Raw genomic sequence first — 15,509 nt, 5'->3', positions numbered from 1 at the left:
ATATATATACATTGAGCCTCTGGTGATACAAACTAACTGATTTGAATAAATATGTGTGTACTAACGCGCGCGACTCTCTTTCTTATTTTAGCCCTCGGCCGGATCGTCGAAAAAATCGAGTACGTCGTCAAAGCGTGGCGCAACCAAGACGATGAAACCAAACGAAACATGCACCATCGAGGTTGTCGATGAAAAAACCGGCAGGCCGCTGGAGCCCAGCAAGAACGCCACCAAGTTTATCAGCCAATGCGGAGCCGTTGTTAGAGACAACATCTCGATCACCTTCCAGGAGTGGAATGAGCCAAAGAAGGCACGTCTTGGTTTCACTTTTGTCGATAAGAGAACAAAAAAGATTGCTTCAACAAGCTTATGGAACATTTCGTTCTACCTCCGGAATACCGCAAATACGATGAGGAGGGTAACAAGATTCAGGAAAACAAGGAGAGGTGCAAGCTAGTCAAACAGTTCGCTCTTTCTAAGATGGCCAACGCATTCCGGAAATACAAGCAAAATCTAGCCCATGACTTTGTCAAGCAGGGCAAGACTCCGGATTTCACAGGACAATATGAGAAACTGCAACATGATTGGCCAGAATTTGTGAAGCAAAAGAAATCGGAGCAGTTCCTTGAAATATCGAAAAAAAATAAGGAGAATGCGGCCAAGAAGGAGTACAATCATATTATGGGGCCAGGAGGGTATCGCTTTTGGCAGCCTAAGTGGGAGAAGATGGAGAACGAGCTGAGGGCGCGAGGAATCCGTCCAGGTACGGAGGGATGGGACCCAAGGGCCAAAAGCTGGTGGTACGGGCATGGGGGATCGCTGAACCCGGAGACAGGGGAGTGTGTTTATCAGGGCAAAATAATTACACCCACCCAAAAGCTTATTGAGGCAATGAGGGATGCTCAAGAGGGGAGGATCAAGTTCAACAGAGAGAATGACGCCCTGACAAAAGCCCTCGGGAATCCTGAACACGGAGGACGTGTACGAGGCATGGGGCCCATTCCGTGGAAAGTAGGGTTCCCCGTAACGATGACCCGTACGGTTACGTAAGCCGTAAGAGAAAGATGGATCGGGATGCAGATGTTGTGGCGAAGTTGGTAACGGAAATGGATGTGATGAAGAAAACTGTGAGTGTACTAGTAGCCGAAAGAGATGCAGCTCGGGCGCAGCATGAAGATCATCCAATGGATCTCGGAAGCCAGCAGCGGGGAAGAAGCAGCGTGGCTTCCACGGAGGCCTCACCGGCTGGTGCACCGACGATAGAAATTACTGCACCGGAGCCTCTGGTGGTCGAAATTACTGCACCGGAGCCTCCTCGCTACCCCGTGGACGATATAAAGGAGATGAAAGCATGTCATCTCGTATTATCCTATCGGGAACATGTCCATGAAGGTAGCCATCGGCGGTGCTTTGCCACTGGAGCACTCCACCACAACAACCCCATTCAAGATGGCTATGCTCGTGTCACGGTGGAGGAGATAGTCCAAGGGTTTGAGGACCCGGACATTGACATTGCTACACCTGAAGGGGTGAAAAGACTTGGAGATGTCAAGCGCCAGTTCATTCTATGGCAGAAGAAATTTATCAAGTTTCCAGGCGAGGCGCCAACAAGTCCACCCCCGTACGGTGGTGGTGGTGGCGGTGGCGGTGGCGGTGGCGGTGACGGTGGCGGTGGCGGTGGTGGTGGTGGTGCTTCACCTACACCTCCTTCACGTCAGCCGACGCCGCCCCCCAATTCACCTCCGGCGGGTAGCGACGCCGCCCCCGCCTCCTCGTCCGGCGGGTGATCAGCAGACACCGCCCCAATCCACCTCCGGCGAAGAAGCGGCAGTCCTGGATTATTAACCCGGACCCTTATGTACCTAAGACCACAAAGGTACCGGAGCCATCACTGAAGCCTCTCCCCACAAGGCCTTGGGAACGTACTGCCGAGGAAGTCGACGCGGCCGCGGCTGCTGATTTGGAGAAATGGAAGGCGGCCTGCAAGAAGAAAAGAGAGCCCGAGCCCAAGCCAGTATATTCTGATGAGCAAAAGAAGTGGGCTAAGTCATTTTTGAGCACACCATCCCAAGCCGCGAAGAATCTGCCTGACGACTATGCACGTGAACTTCGCGGGCAGGCACTCATGTTCAAGGAGAAAACGGAATTAGAAAGTAAAAAAAGCGGGAAACGAGTTGCCCAGCTCGGGGAACAAAGTAAACAATCGATTGCCCCGCTTATAGTGAAAGCCGCCGGTCCGGATGACCCCGATATCATAGCAGCTGCGGCAGCACAGGGATTGACTGTAACGAGTGCCAGAGAACAAGCGGCCGACTTAGGTATCACTCTTCGTGCACCGTTAGGCCTTGATGAGGCGCCAATGAAGGACGTAGTATTTACATATGTGAAGAATGGCCCTCTCGTCGAGCTGCGCAGAAGAGGATCTACCTCGACAAATGAAAGGTCTCGCTAAATTGGTACAAGGGTTACATAAAACATAAAAACGCCAAAGACTATATCTATGCGGAAGTTAGACATGAGCATCACTTCAAACATTACTATGTGCAAATTCATCCGAGTGAATTGTTCCATTTATTCAATCACGCGACCTCGACAAATCTATCATCGCTGCTACGTTCGTAAGTGATTTATTAATTTCTACCCCATCTCGTTCAGTGCCTGCACTATATATATATATATATATATATATATTGTCCTAACTATCTTGTTGTGTACGCTATTATGCAGAATGAAGAAGCGGGAAATGCGAATAAGGAACATCCATGATGTTGGGTTCATTGACCCACAAATCGTTAATTCATATGTGTTAGAACACCACCCCGCCGACGTGGAGGATGACCTGTGGCGGTTTATTAGAAAACAACTCAAAAGTGATATTCTATTTCCTTACCATTTTGGGTGAGTGTTTCTGTCTTGAGCACATTCTCTTTTGTTTACTCCATGCATGGTATGTGGCTAATCGATGAGTTATGCATGACTGTGCATGTATCGTGTCCACAGGTTCCACTGGATTCTTATGGTAATTCAAGTTCAGACCTCCTCAGTTCTCGTCCACGACTCTCTGAATATGGATCCGGCGCTTTGGGGCGACATGAGAAAAATGATGCAAAAGTAATTATTTTCATTCATTTGCGCTCTATATCGATCGGCCTATTTCGTTCATCATTTCCTAATATCAAGTAACTAATTAATAACTCTCTTGTTCATTTAATTTTCTTTGCCTCGTAGGGTTTGGAGACGGTTCGTAGATACCAAGGTCGGTGAATTCAAAAAAGAGCTACATTTTAAAATGGCAGTGCGGACGACTGGGGATATTCAGCCACCGGGGACCAATCTATGTGGATACTATGTTTGTGAGAGGATCCGGAGATACTGCAATGAGCGGGACCAGCAGTGTGAGAACAACATCCTGAGGAATAACCTCCGGAAGACGCTTAGTCCAGAAGCTCGCTTCCGACCACTTCAAGAGGAACTAGCTAGATGGTTGGCGAGGGAAGTCATCGATCCTAGAGGAGAACACCATTACGATGACGTAGAACTTTTTATGCACTAAATTATGGATGGAAACTTGTTCAAAATTGTATATGGTCATCCGATATTGAATATATATTGTATATGGTCATCCGATATTGAATATATATTGTATATTCCTCTTGAATTCTTTTTGGTTCTAATTTCAAATTTGTTTGAAATTGTACATTCATATGCATGTATGTAGTACCGTAGAATATGTGAAACTCCTTCAAAATTAAAACCCAAAAGAAATAAAACAATACAAATTAAAAAGAAACCAGATTTAGGGGGAGGGGGCTAAAACCCTAAACCCTGCGGAGGCCTTTAGTCGCGGTTGGCCAGAAGAACCGCGACTAAAGGTCCTCCGCCCTGGCGCTCGCCTGCGGCCCACGTGGACGGGCCTTTAGTCGCGGTTCGTAAGGAACCGCGACTAAAGGGGGGGGCCTTTAGTCGCGCTACTTTGGTCGCGGTTGCGCCACCGCGACTAATGGCAGTTGCCAACCGCGACCAAAGCCCCTTTTTCCACCAGTGTGCTGAGTAAAATAGAGCACTTCATGGGATTTATCATCTGCCTCGTACTTCTCTCGAAAACACTTATAACATGCTTAGCCCGTAGTATTTGAGCTTAAGTAGCGCGAAAGAATAACATTATGTCGTCTGCAAATAGCAAATGGGAAATACCAAGGGCATTTCGGCAAACTTTACCTGATGAAATCCCTCCAGCTTCAACCTCCTTTTACAGCAAGGCCAACAAACCATGTGCTACACGAACAAAAATGGAGAAAACAGATCTCCTTGGCGAAGACTTCGAGATGGAGAAAAAGCTTCCAACGGAGTTTCATTAAATTTGATTGAATATTTTACCGTGGTTACACAAGCCATGATCCACTGAACCCAACAGTGAAAGAACCCCATTTAATGCAATGTACTCTCCAAAAAAGACCAGTCCACCTGTCATATGTCATATGCTCGTGCCCTTATGTGGGAGTGGCCGTTTTCTATTCCTCGTGCCCTTATGTGGTGTGCACCGTGTTAGAAAAGATACATACCCGACTTTCCTAGCAGGATCACACTTTATTCATGTAGCAGCAGCTTGCAGAAAAGACCCTGACACTTCTTTTGGTTTGATCCTAAAACTGAGCCTCCATGGCCTATGGGGAAGCAAGTTCAAGCAACATGTTGGCCATGCCCTAAGGATCCTCCATCGATTGCATAATTTCATAAAACATATGAATATATCAAACACAGAATTGAGATGTATCGTGAATTCTAAAGGCCTTTTTGTTTCATTGGAATAGTGAATAAGAAAAATGTAGAAATAGCAAAATTTTCTTTAGTGACACTTTATGCATTTTGATTCAAAGAAATGGTGCATATGAAAAATAGATGACCTTTTATTTGGTTTAGGTTTCAAAGGGAAAACAAAAAGAATCTACAATCTACTCAAACTTCTTTTTTACATTGCTAATCACGACAAAGGTCATAAGTTGCATGACATAATCTTACATTTGTACTTGTATTATCTTGATTTGGTTATTAGTTGATTTGATTATGCCTTTTAGGATTCCTATGTTTTTTCTATACTTTCGAATCATACATCCAGACTCGTAAAATTGATGTTTTTCACATCATCTATTTGAAAATGCGGTCTATCATATTCATGTGTTTTTTTTTATTCTCGCGTTTTCAGAATCCTGCACATAAATTTGGGAGGATTAAGAAAATGATGTGAGGTGAAAAAAGAGAAGGTCTGAACTCATGTATATTCCCGAGTTTTCAAATCTTGCAAGGTTCAACATGTCATGATATTGTACAACTATGTTTTTCCTATTCCCGCCTGATGAAAATCCTCCAAACCAAACAGGCCCTTAGTGGCATCCGTCCTATATCCAAAGAGCTTCCATAAAAAAGGAACTTCCAGAATTACTCAGCCTGTTTTTACTAGAGTTATGCAATGGATAATGTAATTTTGTTCTAAACTCTAATGACAAACAAATCAAGATTAAACAGAATTGAATACTGTCTAGATACTAAAATCTTATAATCAATACACACTATGTACAGGACATCAGCAATTTTTCGAAGAACTTCAGATATTTATTTTTTTCAATAAAAATCGAAGAACTTCATATATGATTTCACAGTAGATAAAAACAGAACTTCCCATTTCGAAAGATACACCCGCAATCTCACAATGCAGTCCAAGTGCACAACACCATATACCCATGACCACTCAAGATTTGTCCAAGCAACACAGGAGCCCAATGGACATCAAAATTTTCATACAACCTCAGTCAAAGGCCTAAGCCAACCGGAAAAGATCCTGTAGATCAATTATATCAGCAAGAACTCCTGCGGCGGTGGTGTCGTTCCCGGCTCCTGCACCCTGGATCACCAGCGGGGAGCTCTCATAGCATCTGCTATATATCTCCACCTGATCAGGAGAAAGAATGCATTTGTAACATCACAGCAGTAATGGGCAGTCCACAAAAGAAAAATTGCAGTACGAAATAATCAATTTTGTGGTAGTTAAGACATTGGTTTTCAGAGGACAAAAGCTGATTTTTCAAAAATGTAACAGAGCAAAAATCTGGACTTTGAAAGGATTGGTGTGTCACTCAGGATAATGCCCACTTTGCTCCATTGATTGCTAATTCACAGCATGGGACCATTTGAACATGATTCTGCTGTTTTTTTTCAAAAGACATATATGCAAACTAGAAGCTGATTTTTTTATATCAAACTATTTCTAGCAAACGAACAGAATTTAAGCAATATAGACTTTGTATTCTTAGTGTAACTCCGATTATTCAGAATTGTCAACAGTACCAAACAAAGAGGCTCACAGGTCACAGCAGAGCACCAACTAAACGCTAGAGTATTATTTGCATCAACAAAAGATTTAAAAGGGAGAACAAGAGTGAGACGCTTGCAGGCCCGTAGAAGGAAAAAAGATACCCTGCTCGGCTCTTTTATTAAGAGCTGAAAATAAGCATATGTTGGGCTGCTGACCGAGAAGTGCCAGATGACAATGACTGAACAAGAGAAAAGGAAAGAGGAAAATATTAACATACCACATTGTCACTTCCCCTCAATCTCCCCAATGCAGAATCTTTTGGCACCTCTTGAAGGCCCACTTGGCACCTAGAAAATGAGGACATCAAAAAGATTGAGCTAATGTTGCCACATGCACAAGATAAGCATTTGAAAAACAATATCAAACAAGAAATGTCTGTGGTAATGAAGGACCATATGTCAAAAATATCCTCCTTTGTTTTCCAGTTAACGGCCTTTTAGTGTACCAGAAAGGTTTTTTAGTTGGACAAATGACTGATGATGCAAATGGACACTGCACAGTCTCCAACGGTAATCACATTGGGCAGGGTACATACCCTGTGTCTCCAATGACACAGACATATCGAAGAACATTTCCTCTCAATGATGCTGCCTTCACTCTTTCTTCAATCTTCTCATCAAGTTGTGCCAATCCACTTTCAAGGAAGTCCGTTGTGGACATAACCTCGGATCCTAACTCACTTGGATATAAACTCTCAACCTGAAGAGAATTACAAAAATTAGCTCGCCTAAATAATACAGAGTCCCTATGCAATTACACACACATATTCACTGGATGTATGGAGTAGTAAGAGCACAAACAAGCAATGATTTCTGGAGGTTACAGATGAAAATTGCGGGAACAGTTAAATAATAGCTTTACATGCATTCAAGGGTATTCACAGTTTTTCAAACTGTAGCATATGATTTGTGATATTTAACCCAATGTTATATATCTAGTCCCTAGAAGACAAGAGGAGTCCTATGCATAACAAACACGTGCTAGCATATGACAAGAGGAATCTTAGTAGACAGAAACCATCACCAAACTAGAGTGATGTGAAAAGGAGCTGATTCATCTAGAATCTAATTGACTCTTGATGAACAGTCAGAGCAACTGTAAAGTGGAACGTGCATATAGATTTAAGCAACAATGAAAATACCATCCCATGCAAAAGGAATAATATTAGTACAAAAACAAGTTCATCAGAATAATCATTGATCACTGAACAATACTCCAGATAAGCATACATTGATATTCTCCATGCTGATCTGTTGCCCGAGAAGCCTAGCTAGGATCAGTGCCTGCACACAAATGAATGTCTGACTAGTTAACAAAGAATCAAATGAAAATTGTGTAATATGTGAACCTGAATATGAATGTCCGTTTTAAACCATATGCAAATAGCTATCTGGAAAGTGAAGATACTGAACTTCAACATTAGGATAAGTAGATAAAGTAGGCCTGGCAAGAACTAGATGGATTTCAAGATTTTTGTTGTATTATTAGTTAAGTTATTCATTTTCTTTTATCAAATCCTAGATTTAAACATAAACACGTAGAAAGTAACATGCAGCAGCAGTTCATAGAATATGCATATCAGTTGACTACTTCAACTACAAAAGAAGAACAAATACAGCCAGCTAAAAAAACACAAATTCAATGAATTAAGTTGACATTCATGAGTACCACACAGCTTACTAAGTCACTGCATGAAAAACATGAGCTATCTAACCTTTCTAGCCACATCCATCCCACTGAGATCATCACGCGGATCTACAAAAATTGAATTAAATAGCAGAGTAAATGCACTATCAAAAGCAAAGCATAAGTTAAGCAAATTATATGCATCCTATTCCTTAATAGTACCTTTAAGATTTACTCCACAAATAAAAACAAACACAAAATATAACTCATTGGTTGAATCTGCAGACTTCTCATGGTGTCCCACCCTATCTTATTTTACAGTAGCTCTAGTCTATTGCTGCATTATAGAATCTTATGCCTTAAGATCAATTTAGAACCCTGAAGTACATGATAGATTATGTTTTATACGTCAACTAATCAGGGAAGTCGAGCCCCTGAAATACAAATATTAGCAAAAAAAAAAAAAGGCAAAACCATATATAGGATGACACTATTATGTCTTAGCTTACCTTTTCTACAGGATTTGGCTTACTCGTTCATAATCATCATTGTTTTGTTGTAGTGGCTAATGATCAAACAACTACCTTTCTCAGAAGCTGCATCTTTGAATGAGTAACTTTTCATGTCTTCGGGTGAATAACATAACAAAATAACCCATGGTAGCACAACATAAGTCACATGAAAACATGCACACACAAAATTAACCCATCCTCACAATTAAAGATGCAAACACAAAAATATCAATCCGCATATATAAAAACAAAATCCATAACAAAAAAAAAACAGAATTTCAAAAAAAAGAGAACTACTTATTACTAGAATTGGCACACTCACTTAGTCACACTTGTGTAGGCCACCTTTTCGGTTAAGTTGGATATAGTGTTTGAGTTCGGTTTTGGGTTTCATATAATGCTCCAATAGGATTGATAGTTTTCAAGTTGTACAAAACCAATACAGTGCGTAGAAGAAAAGGACATGTCATGTGTTGAAACAACATTCCAATAATAAATGAGTATGGCAAAAAAAAATACAATGTCAACATTTGGTAAATCAGATATTGCATCTCTAAGTACAAGATCTTTCTTATCATATGTAATGAGAAATTGCTGAAGGCATTAACATTCAAAGATTTGTCCTTAGGGAAGCAATATCAGATTTACCGAAAGTTGACATTGTATCATTTTCCGTCATACTCGTTTATTATTGGAATATTGCTTAAACACATGGGATGTTCTCTTCCTACATGCATTATATAAGTTTCTATAGTTAGAAAATCATAAATCCGAAGATGTATTAGAGCATCATATCAAATCCAAAACCAAACTCCAACACTATATCCGGCTAAACCAAAAAGGTGACCCAGCTAAGTGTGACCAGTTAAGTGTGTCAACTCTATTAATAAGTAGCTTTGTTTTTGTACTGAAATTAATTCCATTTTTCTTGTTATGTTGTTTGTCTTTATATATGCAAATTCACGTTTTCTGCTTGTATCTTAAATCCTGAGGATGGGTTAACCTAAGGTATTTAATTTTTGTGCGTGTTGCATGTTCTCTTGATTATATTCTTATTGTGACTTATTTTGTGCTATTGTGGGTTATTTTGGTATGTTATTCACCTAAAGACATGAAGGATTACTCATTTGGAGATATTGCTCCCGAGGAAGGTAAGTTGTTTGATCATCAACCGATACAATTAAACAATGATGGTTATGAGCGAGTGAAGCAGATCTCTATAGAAAAGGTAAGCTAAGACATAATAGGGTCGCCTTATTTATTGTTTTGGCTTATTACGTATTTTTTTAAAAACTTTTTCTTGTATTTCAGGGGCCATCTTCCATATACTCAATCCGATGATAAAATTATCCATTCCTTAGAGCACGATAACAACAAACTCTTACTTACCTACCATCTAGTTTCCTGGAAATATCTTATGAAACTATTTTTCTTCTCACTGGGAAATAGTAAGCAACTACACATATAAAAATATCGTGATGATGAATATCAGGTGAGTAGTATATCTTTTATACCAGGTTCTGTATAACCAAGAGACTTGGCAGTTTTCACAACTTCACTAAATCTTTTTCCATCCTCCAGCTCACTCATCACGTAGCCAAGCGTACCTACAATAATGTATTAAGGAAAGAGTATGGTTATTTGTAAAACAAGTACATTATCATAACAAAGATGGTACTAAATGCATACCACTAAGGCTGCCAACGATTCGAGAAATTGGATCTCCAGAAGCAATAATGCGGGTCACAGAAGCTATTACAGGCAAACCTGCTCCTACCTGAAAGCAAGGATTGCAAAGGTCTGAAGAGGTCCATTGTAAAAATGAAATATCAGAAAGCAAAAGAACCACGGAAACAGCCAAAAAAAGGTAGTCTGAATATACATGGCCTGACTCTTACAGCCCAATCGTTGACATTGAAGCGAAGAAGAAGAACGAATGAACATTAGAAGTTACAGAAAATGAAGAAATATACAGACATGAAACGAGCAAGACATGAAGAAATGATTGCTGGCAGCATGTACATACAGTAGATTCAAATCTTATCTGACGGAAGCGGGAGGTCAACTTTTCATAATCCTCCTGCATAAAAAGCAAGCAGATCAGTTAAGCAGGTAGGAACCTTACCTGATTGACTGGACATAAAACGATGCGGTATTATACAGCATTCAGACTAGGAGCCAAGATGGCCGTACATAAGCACATGTAAGAGGTTTCTTGTTTGCTAATACAACACAGCATCCATGGCTCACGGCATCCGTCAGCAGAGCAACGGTATCATTCGTTGCAGAACAGTCAACTAGCACCAGACCTACAAAAAGTATTCAAGTATAATAACACAAGCAGTAAGGAAGATCCGTAGACAGACACAAAATGAGAAATAAAGTTGAAATCATCGCAGAGATCAAATCAGTGATCCTATTTTTATGTTTTCTATCGATTGAAACATATAGCCTGGCCAGTATAACACATTGTACAACAAGAATGGATAGGTGTGTCGTCAGTGATTTGTGAGCAACTGAGCGCAGAACTGACAAACCTGTGGTCCTCCCAAGCATGGTGGCAGCGTCGATGACTTTCCCCATAGCCTCTGGCTTGTTGAACACCTGACAATGCCCTGAAATTCCGGCCCCAATCCAATTATACATTTTATACATCGAATCGATACCGTACTGATGGAACCGAACTCCCAGCGAACAAGAGACGACGCGTACCGCGAGAGAGCAGGGAGGACAGGGGCGAGCCGGCGGACTTGGCGGCGCAGAGGTCGCCGAGGAGCGCGTCATCGAGGCCGCTGGCGCGGAGGTCGTCGGCGACGAGCAGGGAGGAGCTGTCGGCGACGCCCACCACCCGGATGGCGACGCCCTATCATCGGAAGCAGTTAGCATGTAGCGCGCCGCCGAATCGAGGAGGGGAAAGCGGCGGCGGCGGGGCCTGACCTGGTTGGCGTGGAGCGGGCGGCAGGAGACGATGTGGCGGAGGAGGTGGCGGCCGACGCCGCCGCAGCCGAGGAGCACGACCGGCAGGACCGACCTCGCCTGCGCCTGCGGCATCTCGACAGTCGGATCGGCTTCGGTTCGTCTCGTCCAGAGATCAGGGCACTGTCAGTGTTTCCTAGCGCTGGCAAGGAGTCTTTTGGCTCCTCCGTTCGGGTTTGGGCCGTACCACCCAAACTTATATAGCGTGACAGGGCCCACTCGTGGTGAATGGTTATCTCCAGGGAAAATTGTGGTCTCGGAAATATGATTTGATCTCAAAACCCTAAAACATAAACCTAGCCGCCTCCACCTAGATCTCATAAAAGAAGTAGTTTAACGATCTTGAAGATTTACTTGTTTTTTTAGACCTTACTTTGTAAGAGCATGTATAATGAGGTGACACCGGTTTTTTCCTTAGAACAACCTGTACTATTTTTTCTGAGTTGGAGGAAAGAGAATAGAGAAAGGAAAGACCGCCTCCTTTAGCTAATTCCTTTGAAAATAAGGGAAGATCCATTTTACCATTGTATCATAATATGTCTTCCTTAGCAACATGATTTTCTACCAAAACTAATTGTTTCTCACCAATTATAAGGAATGATAATAAGACAATGCATTATACACGTTATATCTATTATCTTCTCTAAATGACATGGAGGGCTAAGATTTAGAGGGCTAAGGGAAGGTATGACTTCTCTACCATCGTATATGTTCTAATCGCTAGATACTTTTGTTGCCTTCAAAAAAATACAACATTATGTCATAAAAAGAAAGCTAGTTTGATGACCTCAATATTTGCTCGCTTCTTTTAGACTCTATTTTGTAATCGGTAGAGGCTGCTTATACATGTCTACCATGTACTATTCGCAACTATAAATATATCATGGTATTGATCGTTAAAAAGAGCATCCATCCAACAATAAAATATGTGAAACCAGCTCAATCAAATCGAACTACCAGAATGCACAAATACACAACGCAGAGTTCGCTCAAAGACAACACAGGATAAATTATTCTAAGAATGAGATTAATCGTTTGCAGAATACATCTCCGTACACACTACACATAACCAGGGCAAGGTGATCATCAGATTCGGGAACAGCTGGGCATAAAAGTTCACATTATAGCAGAACAGTTTTTGTTTTGTGTACATTCAACCACCCATACAGCATTCATCCGTGACTAACAGTGTGATAACAGCACAAAGATTGAGTTTCAAAGACATGTCAAAACTCGACATCATTTTAACATGCCTATATATTACAGTCATTTCTCCAGCCGCCTGCTGCTTCGGCCAGCCCAATGGAAGCATTCATGACTGCAATGCAGTGAAGAAAATAGCATTTGTTAGTGTCTTGCACCATTTCTGAACATCAAAGTCAAAATGCATCTATGCTAACCATAGGAAAAATCTTGAACTACTAAAACCCCCCAAAATGTAAGCACCAGAGACAAGGTGACAAAATGAGAAGTGACCAGAGGCTAGACTTAAAATGCCAATCAGGAGAGTAAAGAAATAAACCTTGCTGGCTATGTTGCTGGAGAGCCAGTCCAGCCCTTCATACAGACCCTCCCCACTTGTAGCACAAGCACTCTGAATATACCTGTAACAGAATAGAAAGTAGGACCACGCTTATCGACAATTCTTCTCCAGCAAGCAAAACATCAACAAGGTATAAAATCAGCGAAGGGCCAAATACCAGTGTCGCTGACGCAGAGAGTGGAGACCAAGTTTATCTGTTATTTCAGCAGCATTCATAGCATTGGGCAGGTCTTGCTTGTTAGCAAAAACAAGCAATACAGCATTGCGCAGCTCATCCTAGTAAGAGTTAAAAAACAATTACTATGGGAATTAACATCATGGAGATAAAACTCAAAAGAATTATTTACCATCATAAAGTGTGAAAAATGTGGTCATAAGTTATTATTGGTGCAAAGCCAAGTTCAAAAAAATCGATGTATGTAAAGCATAGTTGTTTGGAACATTATACTATATCTGCAAGATATACCGTGCTGTAAATTTTCATGAATTACTGAAGGTAATGTTGAATGCTTCTATATACACAAATTCTTGAAGGTTGGTGTGTGTGTGTGTGTGTACAGAAGATAAGCAATCCAACATTACAACAGGTAGATGCACTTGCCTCATTCAGCATTCTGTGGAGCTCATCTCTCGCCTCAGCAATACGATCTCTGTCGTTGCTGTCAACAACAAAGATAAGGCCCTGAGTGTTCTGGAAGTAGTGCCTCCACAAAGGCCTTATCTGTTTTGAAAATGGCAGACATAAATGGTCAGCTCAACTTTACATAAAATAGGCTCATCATCTTAAGACTTGACAAGGAAACGCTTTAGTAACTGTAATCAGGTGATTATCATTTCACTTGTGTGAGCGCAAACAAGGAAACAACAACTATATAGGAAGACGGTGTTTTTAAGAACCAACAAGTGATCCAAGAAGAAAAGAAAAAAGTAAAACCCTCACCTTGTCCTGGCCCCCGACATCCCAAACAGTGAAGCTGATGTTCTTGTACTCAACAGTCTCCACGTTGAACCCTGCGTTGTGCACACAAATTTCAAAATGCTATCATCAGCAATGTAATCCTACTTGTGATTCCCAACAAAAATGGAAACACGATAGCTAAGCAACCACAACATTAACCTATACCGCACTACATGTGTTGACAAACGGAAGATAAATTGCATGAAGCCATGAACAATTAAACATCCTTGAATTTGCAGGTATATTCCGCTAGTAACAAGAAGTAGCATCTTGAAATAGACAGTTTGACCAGACCGTTGCCCTGGAGCCATACTGCAATAGAAGACCCTGACTAGATCGCTGCCAATTGTTTGCCTCTTAACTCTTAAGTGCGAATTGCTCCTTTTTTCTACTACTACTAATTATTATGGTCAAAAGTCAAAAGCATGCATGTTTGCTCCACATGGAATATAGGACAAACTAATATTAGTGACTTGAACTGTTGGACACGCCAAAACATCTACAAATCAAACGAGACTAGCTCAGAATTCTTGATTGCAAGTCTAGATATAACAAGGACAACGTATGCGGGGTGGAATCAGAGACAGACAAAGCTAATACAGCAGCGAGACGGCATGATTCGATTCGCACACGTACATAAACCAACTGGTACCAGCACAGAGATCAACGTACTAGGTCAGACATGAGTGAAACAACGCATGTGTATGCCTTGAGCCATACTGCAATAGAAGACCCTGACTGGGCCGCTGCCAATTGTTCGCTTGCTAAGTGCGAACTGCTACTTTTCTCTACTTATTATTATGGTCAAAAGTCGAAAGTATGCATGCTTGCTCCACATGGAATCTAGACCAAAGGTGTACTTGATTGCGAGTCTCAAGCATACAAGGAGGACAACGTGTGTAGCGGAGAATTAGAGACAAACAAAGCTAATACAACAGCGAGACAGACGGCATGATTCAGTTGGCACAGGTACAAAATTCATGGTTGCAAGCACGTAAACCAATTAGTACCAGCACAAAAATCTAACGCGCTAGGTCAGACAGAAGCGAAATAAAGTAGTAGTCCATATGTATGCGCATAATCCCACTTTTGCTTCATCTGAAGCTACTGGTGTTGGAAGAAATCTAATCGAGCCAACCGTTCTTGCACCACCACCGCATATACGATTTGGGCGCGCGACCGAAACAAAAGGAATTGAAGCAGAAGGGAGCGGCGGGGAGAATAGGAGCAGTACCGATGGTGGGGATGGTGGTGACGATCTCGCCGAGCTTGAGCTTGTAGAGGATGGTGGTCTTGCCGGCGGCGTCGAGCCCCACCATGAGGATCCGCATCTCCTTCTTGGCGAACAGCGCCCCGAAGAGCGACGAGAAGGAGAGCCCCATCGACGATCTGCCTCCTCCGCCGCCGCGTCTCCCCTCTCCGGTCCTCCGCTCGCTCGGATGGAATCGCCCGAAGCAAGAAGCGAGTAGAGGCTTGAGGTTGAGGGGAAGATGCAGCCAAGGTGTGGTTGGAGAGAAGAGGGGT

At 42.0% G+C, this 15,509-nt stretch overlaps 1 protein-coding gene across 1 annotated transcript; it reads right to left on the bottom strand.

The window, feature by feature from the left end:
• Positions 1-5,661: 5,661 nt before the first annotated feature.
• Positions 5,662-15,509, bottom strand: LOC127303595 (uncharacterized). Its single transcript, XM_051334307.2, has 17 exons — positions 15,220-15,509; positions 13,968-14,038; positions 13,629-13,748; positions 13,185-13,303; positions 13,007-13,088; positions 11,446-11,607; positions 11,221-11,371; positions 11,046-11,123; positions 10,702-10,817; positions 10,535-10,588; positions 10,198-10,285; positions 10,023-10,115; positions 8,085-8,125; positions 7,600-7,653; positions 6,906-7,069; positions 6,588-6,657; positions 5,662-5,947 (listed from the first exon to the last, which is right to left on the bottom strand). Exons 1-17 carry the CDS (start codon positions 15,365-15,367, stop codon positions 5,816-5,818), a joined length of 1,743 nt encoding a protein of 580 aa, XP_051190267.1. The 5' UTR covers positions 15,368-15,509; the 3' UTR covers positions 5,662-5,815.

This window comes from Lolium perenne, chromosome 5, assembly GCF_019359855.2.
Source record: "Lolium perenne isolate Kyuss_39 chromosome 5, Kyuss_2.0, whole genome shotgun sequence".
NCBI classification, from domain to species: domain Eukaryota; kingdom Viridiplantae; phylum Streptophyta; class Magnoliopsida; order Poales; family Poaceae; genus Lolium; species Lolium perenne.
This window is presented reverse-complemented; position numbering and strand designations above follow the sequence as displayed.

What these genes read in the sequence shown, in the direction of transcription:
- LOC127303595 (XM_051334307.2), bottom strand. Translation starts at nt 15,367, where the DNA reads ATGGGGCTCTCCTTCTCGTCGCTCTTCGGGGCGCTGTTCGCCAAGAAG. An exon ending in AACCTCTTACATGTGCTTAT is followed by an intron (nt 10,589 to 10,701) that starts GTACGGCCATCT and finishes CTTTTTATGCAG; the next exon opens with GAGGATTATGAAAAGTTGAC. An exon ending in AATCGTTGGCAGCCTTAGTG is followed by an intron (nt 10,116 to 10,197) that starts GTATGCATTTAG and finishes ACATTATTGTAG; the next exon opens with GTACGCTTGGCTACGTGATG.